This window comes from Clavelina lepadiformis, chromosome 1 (assembly GCF_947623445.1).
Source record: "Clavelina lepadiformis chromosome 1, kaClaLepa1.1, whole genome shotgun sequence".
Lineage (NCBI taxonomy): Eukaryota > Metazoa > Chordata > Ascidiacea > Aplousobranchia > Clavelinidae > Clavelina > Clavelina lepadiformis.
In genome coordinates, this window is record NC_135240.1 from 18,414,790 (window position 1) to 18,433,114 (window position 18,325).

Consider the following 18,325-nt stretch of genomic DNA (forward strand, 5'->3'; position numbering starts at 1 on the left):
CTGGTTTCTTCAGCGTGAAACTGACACTGAACATACTCGAAAGAACAAGTGTATAAAGCACTTTTGAGGGAATATAATGTTATTTTTGTCTGATTTAATTATCCTGGGTTGTGTTAAATTGTGCAGTATGATAATGCTGTTATTTTCAATAGAAATTACTGGGTTGATTACATGTAATGTTTTGTTCCGCTCAGCCAAAATCACAGTTATGGGTTGTCGTGAGCATATATCATATCTCAAAAACGTGACGTGTTAGAAAAAATCTAAGACCAGATTTGGATTCAGCATTGCAAAATTAGTCTAGGTAAACTTGAAATGAGCGAGGAATAAAAAATAAGTTGTAAATTGTTGTCCAGTGTAATAGACAAATGGTCGTGGTTCAATTATTAGTTGTATTGTGCCAGATATATTGCAATCATGGTTTGGATACTGGAGTGGTAGTGTTAATGAAACAAAATGCTATATATCGCAAATAAGAATAATTTGAATAATAATTAAACACTTTCAAACACTTTTTAGCATGTATTCAGAAACATATCTGGAAAAACAAGTAACAACGCTGGAATTTTGTTATTTTTGTGCCGACGACTGGTATTTTGTAGTTGACTGCTAATTTTCAGTATATATTTTTTTAAATTTCTTATGAAAATATTGTACTCTAAATGACTATGTGCAACTGTTTTAAGTACTTTATTGTTTATAAACCGGTTTGTAAAATCTTCTTAATGTATGAGCCAGGAGTTGCGTGTTTTAACATAAACTTTCCATGACCATTCTTTGCTGGCGAACAAAAAGTTTGACATTTGGCCCGCTTTTTTTTCTGCTTTGAAAAAACATTATTGATAAACGGATTAACCAACTGAAAATTTTCCTCAGTCAGTTGACCGTTTGAGCTATCAAATTCCTTTAAAACCTTTTCCTTAAAGCTACTAGTGGAAACATGAGTTAATTTCCAGTTCTTCTTGGATCTCTTTGCGGTACTAAGTTTATTCCATTGGTTACTAGTCTGCTCTATAACCGACATACTAGACCCCAAACTTGGTGTATCACACTCTTCCGTTTCATCCAAACTGACATACACCATATTTACGCCAGTGCATGCTAAGCCTTCACTACCAGAGTTGGTCACTTCAGTTGCATAGTCAGCATTCCTTTTAAGAAAAAGTTGCTCTTTCAAATTCTCAAAAGAAGTTTTAAATATCGTACTTGATGTAGCAGTTCCCTCATGCAGAACATCTGAAAAACAAGCATATATATTACTCATCAATTCCAAAGCATCTTTGACTAACAAAGCTATACACTATACAAAGTAAAAAAGTTAAGGGATATACGGCACAACACAGAATATCTTTGACGTTTTGTTGGTTTGAATGGTCATTTTAACTGAGTTGTTTTATTGAAGGCTATGTCTGTCAGCGATTTGTGCTGGCAGAGTAAATGCTGGGTTTATGAAAGTCGCAGAAAAGTTTACATCTTACACTTACAAATGATCTACATTTCACAGATTGTCACAGAAAAGTTTTGCTGCAACGGTGTCAAAAAACCCACGCCTGCCTGCAATTGATGCTACAAGGACAATAATGCACTGCGGGTTCCGTATCACACAAAGCGTTTGCATTTTATCGATATTTCAAAATTAGGGGTTGTTTTATCACCAAACTTTTTCGGAGGAGTCACTAGAGTTTAGCGCTGCACACTCTAAAGTCTTGCAAAGCATAAAACTAACATTAACATTCTATACATTCGTAACTGTTTCAATGGGAAAATTTCATATAAAAGTTAAATAGTTTGATTTAAATTAAAAATGAGACCATGAATTGAATTACAGGTGATTTCATTGTTGTCAAATGTTTTAAGTTTTTTCCATTCTAAATGTTCTACGAAGGACTACAGTCTAAAGCTCTACTGAGCATTCATGTCGAAATAGATGTTTTACTATGGGCCTGCTTATTTCAGTTGTTGTAACTGCAACGGCATGGTATTAAAACACTTCCCCAAAATAATTCTGAGTTCCTTAAAATATTATGTAGACTGCTTGTAGACTGTAGGCACTGTACCTCTTGTTTGTTTTCTCGATGTTTCCATTGGATTTTGAGTAAAAATGTTATGAGGTGCTGATTCGTACACATCTTCAACTGAGGTCGAAAGCCTTGCAAAAAATGGAAGTGTATATATTTATCACAATGTATAGATAAAATGTAATCTTTGTCTAAAATATTTCAATGAAAAAATGGGTTACTGCCATTTGACATTTATAACCATTTAACTTATTTAAAAATCAGCGCAATTCTACACTCACCACGAATGTATTCGATTTCCAAGAGTACAAGTACTCCCAAACATATAGTGATTCACCTATTGGTAGGTTTCCAATTAATTATGGCCTACGTTTGGGGGAAAATGTCACTTACTTTTTGAACAACCTCCTTTGTCTAAAACTCAAATGCCCAGGAATGTGGTGTGATTGACATTCCTTTGAGTATTCAGGATTGTTCATTTTGCATGAGTTTCATCAAAGAAACATGTTTTGGATATCTTAATTTCAACTTGACTTGGGTGGGTATTTTTTGAAACAAAAGTTTCTTTTAGTTCAACATGAGATATCGTTCATGAGATACCCAAGCTCCTCTGTCACGATAAGACAGTAGTCCATAGAAGAGTCTGTTAGGCTACCGTTGTGCAATTATGTTATTTGTGTTTCATTAACGCTTCATACTGTCTGGGCTTTATAACACGATGCTGGCTATACAATGATCTAGTCATTCTAGCGCATCGAACATGAACGAAAACTGGGCCTTGTGCAGAGCCAGATTAAGGCCATTATAAGCCTTGGGCTAAAAGTTACCGCGTATGCAGAATTTTGTCTTCACCATTGAAAATAAAACAAAATGCATACACAATATTCTCTAAACATGTCACAAGAATTCTTCATTTTTTAAAAATTTTATCAACCACATTTCCAATAAATTATTTTAAGCAAGTTATTATTTGTTCAAGAATCTAGGCTGTGGTTTCGCATTAGGGAAATTACCTTTGAACACAATTTTTAGGTTTTTTAAATAAACAATATTAGTTGACGACATTACATATTTCCAATAAAGCAAACTGTCTATTTGCAAAATTTCCAATATGTTATCAAACGCCTATGTACAAATTCTTCAATTTGATTCTTGTATTAGCCATTCTTTTAATTCCGTGTGGTGCTGGTGCAATACAACTTTACTGGTTGATCTTCAAGCGAAAGCTACAGGCCAAATTGGATTTTACAAAAACAAGTGATGTTTAGGAATTAACATACTGCAAAGCATCTACATGCCACATCATTTACCCAGCAGACAAAGCTTGACAAACTGCCTGTGAAATTGTCATTGGCAATACTTGACAGTAGATGTTCAGTCATAGTGTGTAGGTATTTCATTACATTGTTATCAAAAATACGTTATGTAAATGTGCCACAATCCAAATGAAGTTATATATGCAGCAATCATGCCATTTTATAATTGCAAGCCAAATATGATACATTTGTAAAATGCAATACATCTGTTTATGAAGTTCATTGCTATTCATGAGTTTAGATGTAATGTAAGAGTGAGCCTTGCCATACGTACATTGGTTATTGGTGTTGGTATTTGTGTCTATCAACTGCAGGCACGACAGCAAGCAGCAATGGAAAGAGTATAGGTGGTAATGTTTTGAGCATGTCAGTCGACTCAAAAGCAAGTTGATGGGTTGCAACTGCCCTTTTGACCGCTAAACACATACTATGCAGTATCTACATTCTACAGTGTATCTCTGCAATTTATTAAGCCAGTGTGTCAGACACAAACAAGAAAATCTTTTATATGGTAGGGTCAAGAGATGCCAAATTTCCATGAAAAGTACAGCTTGACACTGGACAGATTATATAAATCCCAGTTCCAATAAATTAACCCCCAAGGGCTGCGGTAACAGCAGAAAGCTGATCCCACGTCCTTTCTCTTCACTTAATTTTCCGAAAGAAGCTTGTGTACGATTACTCAATGTATAGCATTTATCAGCATCTATTTCTACCACAAAAACAATCCTCTTTAGAACCGTGTAATTTATGGTTAAGTGCAGTGATAAGTCAAGAAATTTAAATGCATTGGCCAGATAGAAGCCATTAATAATATCTACCAACCCAAACACTAGGAATCCCTGTACAAGATCGCTGACTAATAGCATACATGTGCAACAGGCCGCCTGTCAGGCAAAAGAATCAGTGTTTCACCTGGCCAGATTGCAAAAAATGGCATGTGTACTCCAGAAACTTTGTCCAGACTTTATTATACACTGGGACACTTGAGGATAATACCACTCTTATGTTTTTTCTATAAGAAAAGCTTTTGATGGTGACATATTGCTGTTCCAATGTTTGAAAGTGGCATATCAGAGAAAAATGTTGCATACATGACTTGGTTTAATGGTTTTAACTTGGCCATTTTCAAACATAAAAGAACATTTGTAAAAAAGATTATTTGTTATGTATCATGTGCTTGGTGGCGAAGTAGTTACAGTGCCTGGTTCATAAATATGCAAGCCTGGTTCGATTCCCAGCATTGTGGCAACAGTGCTAATGGCGCTTGCTTCTGTTCAGCAGTTTTGGTAAACAGTGCCGAAGTCGGGCAATACAACAAAAAAAAATGTGTATCCATCAAAACTTGCTCAATTTTAAGACAAGATCAGTAATCAGGGCAATGCTGAGAAATCAAGTGATGCAAAGATTTTCCTCAGTCCGAGGATAAAAATTGTGACACCATGCACAAGTTTTGACTTAATGGCCAAATGCTGGACTTTCAGTAAAAGATCTACGTAAAGTACAGAATAAAACATTGTGCTGTACAAGAAGAGGCCTTGAAAAAAATAAAGTTAGTAAGACTGGACCTAAGAAAAAATAAAAAAATTTAAATAGGTGTTTGAAATTTTTCATGCAAATAACTCTATGAAAAATGGACCAAAAGTTTTGAAGAAAAAAAATGCAAATCTCTAGTAGGAACATTTAAAAAAGTGGTATTCTAGAAACCGTGACGCGACACCTAATCGAAAGACACTTAATCGAACGACACTTAATCGAACGACAGTTTATCGAACGACACTTAATCGAACGACAGCTGATCGAACGACACTTTATCGAACCGACAACTGATCAAAGCGACAGTTGATCGAATCGACTGTTGCTTCTCCCGCACACAGTCATAGCAAAACGTGGCGTACAGTTGCATTGTTTGCTGTAGAAAATTAAAATTTGGTGACTTTTCATAAAAAATATTCAGCTATCTGTCCATGTTTGTTTGATAAAGTTGGATTTTGTAATTTTTGAGATATTGTGATATTTATATAATTTTGCTCTCTCCGCATTGAAGCGTAACGTTTTCGTTTACTCATTTACGCACCAATAACTTGACTAACTATTCTCTTTCGTTCTCTTCTCACAGCGGGGGCGCGGCGTAACAAGAAGAATTTCTAGAAATGTGTCACTTTTAGAAATACCTAATTTACACTAAATTCACGTTCTTTAGTTTTACAATTATGATGTATACAGGAAGCCAGATGATGTTTTTACTAACCTGTAAAAATCTCATCAGTCTACGACGCATAGTTTTCTAGTAATTAACGATTGCAAATGTGTGTGCGGGGTTGGCCACACCTAGTTTTTTTAGTAAACTCGCGAGCCTGGTTAGGATAGGGTTAAAAGATCCACAATTTATCGAAACAACTGACGATATGCACTGTTAAAAGCACGACAACTGACGAAGTGCACATTTCAATCGCATTCATTTAATTACAAGTTGTGTGCAATTGCTCGAAGATAACTTTTTATGTCAATATTTGTTGAGTCATAATTTTCGACTATGCTCTTCAGCCGTTGGTTGACAGCGTCGTAGCGCTTCTTCCGAGGTGGGCCAGCAATTCCAGCACTCAATTGCTCAATTAACATTTCGTTGGAACCTTGTTCCCGCTTAATTTTTTTGACGAGTCTGCGAAGCGTCGGATGGGATATTGAGACACGCTTGCTGAACGCATTGTGCCATCCTTCAATACTATTATTCGTTCGTGGAAGGTCATCTTGAACCCGGTGGAAGACATTCCAACATCGGATAGGAAATAGAGGTTGACGACGATTCCTGCGACACAATCGTCCAATCCAAGTAGTTTCGAAATAGTCAATGTATTCAGACAAGTGCTGCTCATCGTCGTCACTGAACGTGGCCAGGAAGTCCTCGAACCGTTGTACAACGTCTTCAGGCGGAACGAATGCCAGTGCCTGGAAGCATTTTATGCGAAGTTCTCGGTAACGGTGTATACGAGTGGCACCATGCGATTTTCATCGACCAGCGCGTGTATCGTGTACAGCTGGTATCCAAGTGGGGCAACATCAAATGTACCGTCACAAAACCAATTAGCGCAGTTGTTCAGTATATCCAGATTCTTTTGAGACGCAAACATATAGAATTCGTTCTCATCGTCTTCCTCGACAACGAAGGCTTCTCCCCTCGGTTTCACGCGGAGTTCATCCATCAAGCCGTTTCCTTCTGGACATACGCGCTTTCGCTGTATCATCCGCTTTAATTATGTTGCTTTAGGGAGAGCACCAGCGGTATATACATCATAATTCATTAATGTACACCATTACAAAGACCGCACATCACAATGGGTTATTGTCTCAATGTTTGAGAAACACGTAAAAATCTTGCTTGAACTGTCGGTTCGATAAAGTGTCGTTCGATCAACTGTCGGTTTGATCAACTGTCGGTTCGATCAACTGTCGGTTTGATCAACTGTCGGTTCGATTAACTGTCGTTCGATAAAGAGTCGTTCGATCAGCTGTCGTTCGATAAAGTGTCTTTCGATAAAGTGTCATAGTACCTCTAGAAACACAAACCTGCGAATTATGTAGTACAAAAATGCTGTCAACTCAGTTACGCTATTTCGTTGAACTATTTGCCCAGGTGCCGTACATACTAAGCTAATACAATGCAAAACATCAAAAGATTGATACATTTTCTTAAAAGTGATATAAGATGACAATGCTGCTACATTTAACCCTACAATGGCCATACGAGTCCATTGGACCCGGTCAGCAACTTTGAATTGTTGTTACGTTTTGCTTGTAGAGTTTGGTGGGCCAAGGCTCCTTATATTCCTAGAGCTAGAAAAGGTGTTAAAACTAGTCCGATTGTTTATCCTGAAATTTTTTCAATTACTTAGAAAAATAAGAATATAGCATCTCTTACCATCCGGGTCCAATGGACCTGTGTACAAATTTCTCATCTAAACTCGATCACTTTCCCATTTAAACCTGAAAAATTTGCCAATATATACTAGCCATTATATTGGTAAAGGTGTATTACATCATAATTTCTAACTTGGTCTTTGCGTAAGCCTATAGTAGTTTGACAATTTTAGCCTATTGGTAAACCTGAGAGACCTGTTTAGCCTATGTAGTTTTTTTATGCGGAATCCATCCCTAGTTTTTTCATTTTATAACCCTAGTCTTCAGTCACCGCATGGGCTTACCTTCATTGTTTTGCAGCTCAGTTCTGTGTAGTAAACTTACTCTACCAGTATCCCAGCCTGTATCCCCAAAATTTCAACTTTGTAAACTAAGCATATGCGTGCTTAGCAAGTATTGCCACACTACGGGTCCAATGGATCTGCTATAAAAATTTTACGGCCATTCTAGGGTTAAACAAATAATACTGCTTTAAATTTTATAAGCTAAATTTCATCAAATAGAACATTTTTTAAGAATGGAAAATCAAAAATCCATTTCTTAAGGCACACCCTAAATGGATAATGCTACTTTGGATTAATTTAGAACTGTTTCTAAGTGAACTGAAGATGATCATCCTAAATTAGTCTACATAGAAAGTTGGGTAAAGGACGATATAAAAATTACTTTGCTACAACATTACAATGTTCTTGATGACTACACTACTAACAAGTACGAAACCCAAATTTAGTCTTCGCCAGCAATAATATTCAATACTTTGATGAGAAAACCAATTATATTTAGGTAGGCAATATTTTTTATCGCCTGACAACATAGGAGCATTTACTAATGTTTCCAGAAAAGTTTTGAAAACAAAATAGCAGCACACTAATCATCGGGTTATCATTGATTGTTCATCAACAGAATACAAGTGTAAATGTTGTAAAAAATAGTGTGCAATTTATTCTCTGGAAGTACCATCTGTAATATTATTGGTTTTCTATTGTGATTTAATGTAACAAAGTTCTAACGAAATTCTTATGGTAATGGGTTTGTGCCAGAAATAAAGAGAACGAACGTGTATGAAACAAAATAGGCCTTTGTGAATTTACATAATAAACTTAGTTGTGTGCAAACATGTTGTGCAGTTCCACAAACACAATTTCTGCCCACAAATTCACAACTGTAGTCAATACGGTTCAAATGAAGCACTACCCAAAGCACGCTTTAGTCATATGCGTGATTCAAGTAGTGAACCGGCAAAAATTTAGTATAGTTATACATTGCAACTGTCAACATTTTTGAACAGGGAACAACATGAATCCCCAGAAATACAAGTTAATACAATGATGGTTTGAGCTGTGCGTGCATATGTTGCCTACCTCATATTCATTAAAGCTAATTATTCTATACAGAATTATGCAGAAAATACAAACCAATAAAAACAAGAATAAGCATTATAATGCATTAATATCTAAGTTTAATGAGAACAAAACCATACCCAGCAGGTCCAGATGCAGGCTGAGTTATAACATGAGGTAACATTGGATAACTATGAAAAGCATATTTGGCCTGTGTGGCATCCATATAAGAGCTTCTAATATGCGACATGTTTAGTTTATCCATCAAAAGAGATTTCAACTGTCCAGGTACAACATCTACTAGCATCTTCAACGATACATAATGTAAATAAAAATCCTACTTAAAAGGTTTAAAAATGTTCCTTAATGTATACTTAAAAATGTAAACACTAATAAGAAGTCTAGGGTAGCCAAAAACAAATTAATGTTATATGAAAGATCATTAGGTATTTACAGAATAAACTAGTAAAAGAATTTCAAAATTTTTACGTTTGTGAAATTATTGCTAAAATTTTGTCACAAATTTGACGGTCTTCGTGCATGACAAGGATACCTGTTTGATGTACAAAACCACTGTAGGTACGAAGAGTTTTGATGAATTTATTATCAGATGAGATGGTATGTGAATGAGATATTATGCCTAAGTTGTGAAATGTATAACGCTAATGCTAACCACAGTAATTAGATAAGCTGCTGGTAAAAACTTATGTTGTGCAGTCCAGTCCAGGGCATTGGACTTGACTTGAGGGTTTTTACTTTGGACTTTGACTTGCAGATTTTACAGACAAATCCAAGTACGATTAATTTTAATTTAGTTTTGGTGTATTTTCTTTGACATAATTCTTATTGCAAACTTTTAAAATTCTGAAAAAGCAGTGGTTCTCAACCTGAGGGCCATTAGATGAGGATAACTGCACATAAAAATTCCTACAAAATAATCGTATCCCACGTAGACTGATTTCTTGGACTGGTTTGTGGAAATTTCCAAGAAGCATGGACGCATGGTTATGCCATCTGTTCATTCAAATGATACAACTCAATTGTTTTGTCAAAACTGTAATTGCTAGTTAAGATATACAGGTTGGGTTAACAGCAAAAGCATTTTACACAAACGTGTAGCGAAATCCGCTTAACTGGTGCTCAACAACAGAACGCTTTGAAGATTGAAAAATGACTGTTGAGTGTTAGTTGTGCTATTCTGGGTAATTATAAATTAATTATTAACTTACTGTATTTTTTCGTAAAAATGTGTTTTTCCTTTATGTCAATGGTGATTGGTGAGAAGGTCCAACGTTTTAATTATTGCTAATTTGTGTTTTGCATTGGAATTTGAAATATCATGGGCTTATGAGTGAAATTTGGGTTGGAATTGGATTTCCCTAAAAACTTCTAAGTCCAATGCCCTGGGTGTAAGTGTTCATGAAGAGGCATTTTCCATTACCAAAATATATGGAGGATACATTTATGGAGTATTTTACATAAATAAACAACAAACTGAAGGCTTTAGCGTGTTAGAACAAATGGTTTAATACAACATGTTCAGCAGAAGAAGCCAGTGGCACTATAAAAGAGAAACTGCTAGTCAGTCCACTAAAGTGCTTTATCTTTTACATATTGCAACATAAATATGTTCAACTTAAAGACGTTGTGTGAATTCAAAAGCTTTATAATAAGCGATGTAAGCTAACAATTTACCAAATAAAATTTGAAAGCTATGACGAACAGAGCCAAAATACCTTAAGTTTACGAATTCGCAAAGCTAAGTTACAAATACTGAATAACTTTCTGAATGACACAATTCGTTATCTATCAAAAAGCATGAAAGGGCTCCACTGGTCTCAGTATGCCAACCTTCATTTATGACAGTGTTGATATGATGGGAGAGTTAATCTTTCACTCCATGCAATTGAAATATTTCTATATGGTCATTGGACACCCACAACAATTGCAAACCATTCATGCCCTTGAAAACAGATAGAAAGCATATGCCACAGGAAATAATCGTTAGCGTTACTGTTTTCAATGGTGAGTTAGAGACTGATAGTGTTTCAGTTTTGACCGATATGTTTAAATTGTGACTTCAAATAGGAAAGAAATAATTTTCGTTTTGGCATGAAATTTACCTTTTTTTCGAGATTTGTATCACGATTGATTATAACCTGTGTATAAGTATAACTTTGAGTTTGATGACCATACTTTTATGAAAAAATCATAACAATTATAAATTTATCAAAATTTTTACAATATGATATATATCGAACAAACGAATAACAGCTTTTTACACTGGTTGATACAACATTGTTTTTCTCACTTAAATTATCCGTTAAAATTTTGGGCAAACTAAAGCACACATTACATTTAATTAGTCTTGGCAAAACTAAATGCTCCCCTCCAAAATTTTTCACATAATTATGTCCAACTAGCATAGCCATTTAATCTATAAACCCATTTAGGCTAGAAGGCTATTCTACATAAAAAATTATAATTTTAATATCTTGACAAACATTAAGTATTAACCAAAAACAATTTACGGATTTTTTAATCTAAATGTACTACCTCAAAAAAGCAATAAAAAATCTATTTTGTGTTGTTTGCCTAAGTCACCACTTTTCTCTTCCTCTTGACATGGTGACTTAGGCAAATTCTAGTGCAATAGTAGTAGAGTAGCATATTGCTGCTTCCAATACAGTAACATGGTAAATACCTTGATTTTAGGTGAAAGAGTAGAAAACTTTGATGAATACTGATATACTGGTTTATGAAATGATTTCAAAACTGCATACACTTCCTCAACTTCATGAGGCCAATATCTAACCACTCCCTTATGCTTGCGCTTCAATCGATAGACATCTAAAAGCAAAATTAGTTGGAGATAAAACAAAACCAATGTACTTGTTCAAGTATGGGATAATTTAACTAAGTGTTCCAACAACACCAACAAAAGTTTTCAAATTTTTATGTCTTAGATACTTATGGTGGAAGAAGTTTAATGAAATAAAAACTGCTAGTGGTTAACTTATGCTAAAGCACTGAATAATATTAAGTGTACTAATTGGAGTATAGCTCGCAATCATGCATAACTTGCACTCCTTGCTTAGTTAACAATTATTATGGAGAAAAAAATCTATCTTGTATATAATGTGCATGTGCTTATTGCTTTTTATTCTCTTTGCGTGTGATCTTTTTTAGTCATCTTTGCATCTGGACAACTAACAACAGTTTGAAGTATCATACTATACATGTAGACTGTAGTTGTGACGAATAAGCACACTAGCCGCCGGCTTCACTTATTGGCATACTCTCAGTTACGCATGAATGATCACACTCTGGTCATAGTTTTGAGTGAACGATTACACTCTGGCCATGCATTTAACAAGCAAAACAAGAGCATTGCTGTGGCTATCTATTTGCTCGCAGCGCTTGATACTGATAAAATAATGATGATAATAATTATTAACGTAAAAGATTAACCTTATGTAGACTCTGCGTGCATATCTACTCATTCCTACATGCCAAAATCAAAGAAAGCAAAGTGAGGTGCGTCTGCAGCATTTATCTCAACGTTTTCTGACTTATCGCAATAGAAGGTATTATTAAGTTAGCACGCTAAGTTTATTAGCATGTTTATCTTTATCAATTAATATTGCTTCGTTGGCACTAACACATAACTGTAGGCTACAAAACAACAAGATGTGAAAGGCATTGATGGCGATTCTTGTGCCAAAAAAGGTTGTTTAGTTAGTTTTCGTACACAAACACTTAATGGTTCTAAACACCTTTCCGTCACTTTATTGATAATTAACAATAATTTTCTCTCCACATTATGTTTTTAAACCTATATTTCATGCAATACACTTGTGAAGCTGAAGCTCTGTGAAAAAACTCCAGAGTTTTAAGACTGATACATTTGTAAAGATCAGGATATGACAAATAAATCTTAACTAGTTGACTATAATATTGTAACAACATTTGAAAAAAAACAAGAAAGTTCATTACCAAATTCATAAAACATCCTAAAATATTAAACTATACCTGAGCTGAGACAAAATAAACCGGAGTTTCTTTTGACACCAAGTACTTGCTTCTTAGCAGTTTTGCAAACTTTGGTTTTTACTTCAGTATTGAAAGTTGAATTTTCCGATTTTTGATGGCCATGTCCATGAGGTTTATCACTGAACACAGAGAGATGAACTGTAGACTGAGATTTCAAATTTACTCCATGGTTTTGCAATGAATCATCAATCGGTTTCAAAATCACATTGCATGATTTCACAAGTGGCTGATATAGCTTACCAAAATTGCTTGCTTGTGAAAATTGCATTTTTTCACTATACTTTTTTGTTAGTTGTTTTGTAGAGGATGACATAAGTTGCTCATCTGATATTGCATTTAGATTTAAATGCGAAAATCCGTTACTTTTAATGTTGTTTTTGTTGGTATTGGGTTTAACAGTTAAAAAATTTCCTAAACGTTCAAGAAGCGTGACATTAGAATTTGGTTTACCTCCATGGACATTACTGAACAAAATATTTTCCTGCGATAAATCAGCAGTAGGAGTAGGTTTGGTTTTAATTGGCTTTGCACCAACCCTTGCTTGAAGTTCATCATTTATTTGGAACTCTTCCATTGTATAGGGCACAAAGTCTGTTTCTAAATTTGGGAGCAATAATTTTTCAAGAGTATGTAGGCTGCCATCTAAAATAGCAGTAAGCATTTCTTGTAGAGAGTCAGGATATTCTAACATACTGGAAACTTTACTAGCGAGATTTGTCACCGATGATAACATATCCAAAGAAAATGTGTCTTTAGAAGTATGAGTGACATTAATGTTTTGTACCTCACCAACCGTTTCACATAATTCAACGCTAGTTTCTGGTGCAGGCACAACTTTCTTCATTGGTGTATTTTTGTCACTCAGTAAGCTTGCCGGATCTCCTGTTGCACCATACACTCGAGGATTGTTTCTACAGTTACATTGACATTGAGTTACTGCTAATGAAAAAGTTGGGTGTAAGACACATATACTAGTATTGCACTGATCATCGAAACATGAGTATTCAGGATATCTATTGGGAATTTCATATTTGGATAAGTCCAACGCCTCATTCACATATCTGCAATTTTCCTTTTTGTTGGATGACAACTTTGGAGAATGTAAATACCTTCTTCGAATTAGCAAAAGTGGACTTTCACCACTTTTCCTCTTGACTCTTTTGCTTGAATACGCAATAAATTCATGGCCATCCTTTAATGCTGAAAGAGCTTTTTCAACTTTATTCTCATCAATTATCATAGTTGAAAGATTAGCTTCCAGTGTTTTAGAAAAAAAATTTTGATTTACTGCAGAAATTTCACTTTGGCTCTTCCATGCCTGTTCCAATTTCGTTACAGCATTTGATATCAGTTTCTTACTAATAGGCAAAAAATCCAACTTATATCCATTTGAAAGTCTATTCATCACTGTACTGTTTTTATTAGTAAACATCGTTGCATTTGTTGCTCTGACATTATGGCAAACATTTTTTGTTGCATGAAAAGGTTCCCTATTTTTAAGATTGTAACTCTTTGACTTAATGATTTGTTTAGTTTGTGTCAACAAAAAATGGCTTTTCAATTTTCCATGGGGCCAAATGAAATCTAAATCACAGCATAAATTACTGTATTTAAACCCAATGTTTAATTTTTCATGAGGCACAATAAACTCCTCTTTTTTACGTAAATTGTCATCATTTCTTTTAATCAGGTGAAAAAGTTTATGCAGCCAAAATGCATTCAAATTAATCAAGTGAAGGAATGGAGCTAACACATCTTTGGCACTGCAAGTTTTGACAAATATGCAAGGATGAGCATAGCTGCCGACATCAATACCAATTTCTTCCAAATCAGTAGCTGAATTTATAACAGCATTAAATACATGTTTCACTTTTTCAGTCCTTAAAGAAATACAATCTTGTAGCTTCTTGCTTGTATCAGCTTCAATGTACATATCACATGAGATGTCAGAAAAGGATCCAGGTTGAGAATTAGATGGATTATAAAGTACTGTCCTGACTTGTTCCAATTTTTTGCCAATAAAATTATGACAATATACAACTTCTCTAAAATCACAACAGTCCTTTAAAGCTGTCATACCTAACATAAAAGTGTGTCATCTAAAAGGAACAATTTTATGTTAATTATATAATTTTGAAGTTGGAAACTTAGCTATGTTAGTAACCATGTGCAGTTGATAATTTTCCAGAAAAACACATAGTTCTTACATAATTTATATATATATAAGTGCTTTGCAAACATTGACTAATCTTGCATTACCATAGAACCTTTATAGTTTATCATTGGATCAACATAATAAATATTGTACATGAAACATTTATAAAAGAGTTATATAATTTTTGATGGCAATAGGCAACAAAAAGTTGTCATAAATTAATATAAATGTTGTTCGCTGAAACAACTTTTTCTGAAGATGATGTGAAGCTTCAGGTTCTTTATGACCTTTTATGTCAGGTTTAATATGAAACCGAAGTTTCGAATAAATTCATCATTTCGTATGAAATCATTAGCAAATAGGGCGTCAAGAAGAGTAAAACATCTGAGATGTGAGTCTATCGCAGAGTACTAAGTGCGAGATAGCGCAAAAAAGAAAAATATTTTAATATTCAAAAAATATCTTGGGAGTGCAGATCCGTTAACTCAAGTGGGGAGGTGTGCAACAGCTAGCCAAGCGTGCACCAGACCTATTCAATCTTTCTTCAGTTCATATCAAGGCTAATACTTGTAAATGTAACTATAAATTGATCTACCCTAACACCTTATGAAAAGATCCTGTGGGCCCAATAAGTTTTTATCGATTCTCATAAAAATTTGGAAGCAGGGTTGTAACCAAAAGTGTGGGTGCTATTGTTATATAGTGCCCTGCTGTTTTGTAATTGAGCCTGGCTAGTGCTTGCTGACTCAGTAACAGACAAACTGCTGTTTGTAACGCAATCAGTAGAAGGTTAGCTTTTCAACAAAATGCAGAAGTGAGGGACGATGTGGAAATTTTCCAAGAAAATGTACATTGATTTGTAGAAAAGAATATTGTACTGTGCTGTTTACGTTTCGCACTTTTTAATTCATACTTTCAAAAACTGGTTGTATTTGTGAGGATAGCATAACTTATGTTCACATCTTGATACTCTTGAACAACCTTGATAATTCTAAACAAACAGTGAGCTGTCCAGTTTTCAGCAGCAAACATAACAAGTTATATAATCTATATATAAAATTCTGTTTGACTTTAATTTTAAAGAATGGCACATTTTGTTTTTATTGTTAATTTATTATTGGTGTAGGCTACTTGCATCTTTTAAAGGCGCAAATCGACGTATGACGTAGTGAAGTGTGTCAAGTGGTTTTTGTGTTTCCCGGTGCAAAAATCGATAGTTCTTTGTGAAAAAGCTTAAATAATGTACTACATGGACACGTGTCATGGTAAAATGTAGCATGGCGTTCGCCCAATGGTTGAATACAGCGGGTATAAAAACTAAAGTTTGGTAAAAATCGTTCTCTTCTTCTGAATTGAAGTTATTACTGAGTTATTACTGATTTATTCTGAAGTGAAGTCATTACATGAATTGAAGTTATAGCTTGATTTGAATGCAAAAGGATGATGAAAATGTTTCTGATGTGATACAACAATATTTCGGACAATATAACAATTAGACTTTATGAATCTGGTGTTGATTTAAAGAAACATTACACAGGCCAACAAAAAAAATTTTTTTTCAAAAGGCATGATATGTTAGATCGATTTAGGGGTATATCAGTGGCGCTGAGTCCGAAAATGTTATTACTTTTGCTGAATTGGCGCTAGTTTTTGAGATATTGCTTCTTCCTACATATACCATGAAAAGTTAGAAATGTATGTTAGTGAGTAACAAAGGTTAACAAAAACTGAAGCCATGTGAAGCAGCTATTTAGTTTTGCCCAAATGTTTAGTGGTCTGGCACAAATTACTCGCTTGGGAGGTAAATAAGACCTTACATTAGTTTATATCATCTCCCATCAAGCACAACATAAGCCTTAACATCTACACACAGCATAACATTCTTGATTTGGCAACAAAAATAACGTTTTAACGGGACAGAGAAGAAATGTTAATGCAATTTTTCTCTCAAGAAGATAATTTTGTATACTGTAAAAACATCGGAGGACTTCTTTCATCTATGGGTCTACTTGAATATAAACCAGAAGAATGGAGGTTATTCAACGACAGCTCCAAAAAAAGTTTGAAATGTGTGCTACTTCACAACGGAAACAAGTTTGCCTGTGTTCCAATTGGCCACTCAGTCGTTTTAAAGGAACACTACCAACGTGTTAAAATGGTCTTGAAGAAACTTTCTTATGCTGAGCATAACTGGGAGATATGCGTTGATTTGAAAATGGTCAACTTTCTCTTAGGACAACAAGGCGGCTACACCAAGTACCCCTGCTTTATTTGTTACTGGGATAGTTGGGCCACTGATCAACACTGGATTAAAAAGGAGTGGCCCATACATGAAAAGCTTGTGCACAGAGATAAAAACATTGTAAATGAACCTTTGGTCAGTCGTGATCGCATTATTTTACCCACATTGCACATCAAATTGGGTTTGATGAAACAATTTGTCAAGGCCTTAGAAAAAGATGGTGCTTGTTTTGATTACCTGTGCAAAGTATTCCCTAGTCTTAGTATTGAAAAGCTGAAAGCAGGAATTTTTGATGGGCCACAAATACGAAAATTACTTTAAGATCAAGTTTTTCCATCAGATATGACTGAAGTTGAGAAGGCAGCCTGGTACTCTTTCATTGCAGTTGTAAAAGCAAGCAACTATGTGGATCTCGTAGAAGTGAAGCTTACGAACTTTCAAGCTCTTGGATCAAGGATGAGCATAAAAGTTCACTATCTATTCAGTCACTTGGATCGCTTCCCTGAAAACCTCGAAAATATGAATGAGTGAGAACAAGGTGAAAGGTTTCACCAAGATATCAAATTAATGGAAGAGAGATATCAAGGTAGATGACTCACATGATGGCAGATTACTGCTGGTGCCTAATGCGAAGCTGTCCACAACAAGACTACAGGTGAAAGTCGTACAAGATGACTTTAAGCTAATTTGAGTAATTAACTAGAGTGCATCTAAGAACTTCACTAATGCACATCCTGAAATGGATATATTTCTTCGTAAAGTGTTTTGCTTTGAATACTCCGTGGAAAATGAAAAAAATTGATTGCTTGTTCATTTCGTCTATTTTACAAATTGTTGTCTTTCTTGTGTAGGCTTAGGCATACTTGATTTGTTATTACCAAATTACTGCTATTTATTGTTCACTTCAAGCAAGTTTTAATGTGGTATTGGAAGCTTAGTCTCACAAATTGCAACATGTTAGGAGAATCTGATGAAAATACGAATAAATGGGGCGTTTTTTGTGTTGAATATATGGAAACGAATAGATTTATGCAGCACTTCTTCATTTAGCTAATTTCATTGTGTCTTTAGCTTTAGCTCATTCTTGTGGTTTTAGTGCACATAGACTTACAACAACATTTAATATAGGCAGTTCCTTAATATAAAATGCAACCTACCTTCAAATTTAAAAGGAACCAAAAATATTGAAATTCGCTAATATCTTAAAAACTAGAGCCAATTTGCAAAAACTAATGGCATTTTCGAGTTCAGCGCCCCTGATATACTCTAAAATCGTTCTTACC

The 18,325-nt window shown here is 34.8% G+C and overlaps 1 protein-coding gene across 1 annotated transcript; it reads right to left on the minus strand.

Moving 5' to 3' along the window:
* Positions 1-372: 372 nt before the first annotated feature.
* Positions 373-14,747, minus strand: LOC143452312 (uncharacterized). The gene is made up of 5 exons (XM_076953263.1): positions 12,625-14,747; positions 11,297-11,442; positions 8,733-8,899; positions 2,058-2,149; positions 373-1,236 (listed from the first exon to the last, which is right to left on the minus strand). The coding sequence occupies exons 1-5, from the start codon at positions 14,729-14,731 to the stop codon at positions 698-700; spliced, it is 3,051 nt and encodes a 1,016-aa protein (XP_076809378.1). The 5' UTR covers positions 14,732-14,747; the 3' UTR covers positions 373-697.
* Between the last annotated feature and the right edge of the window lie 3,578 nt (positions 14,748-18,325).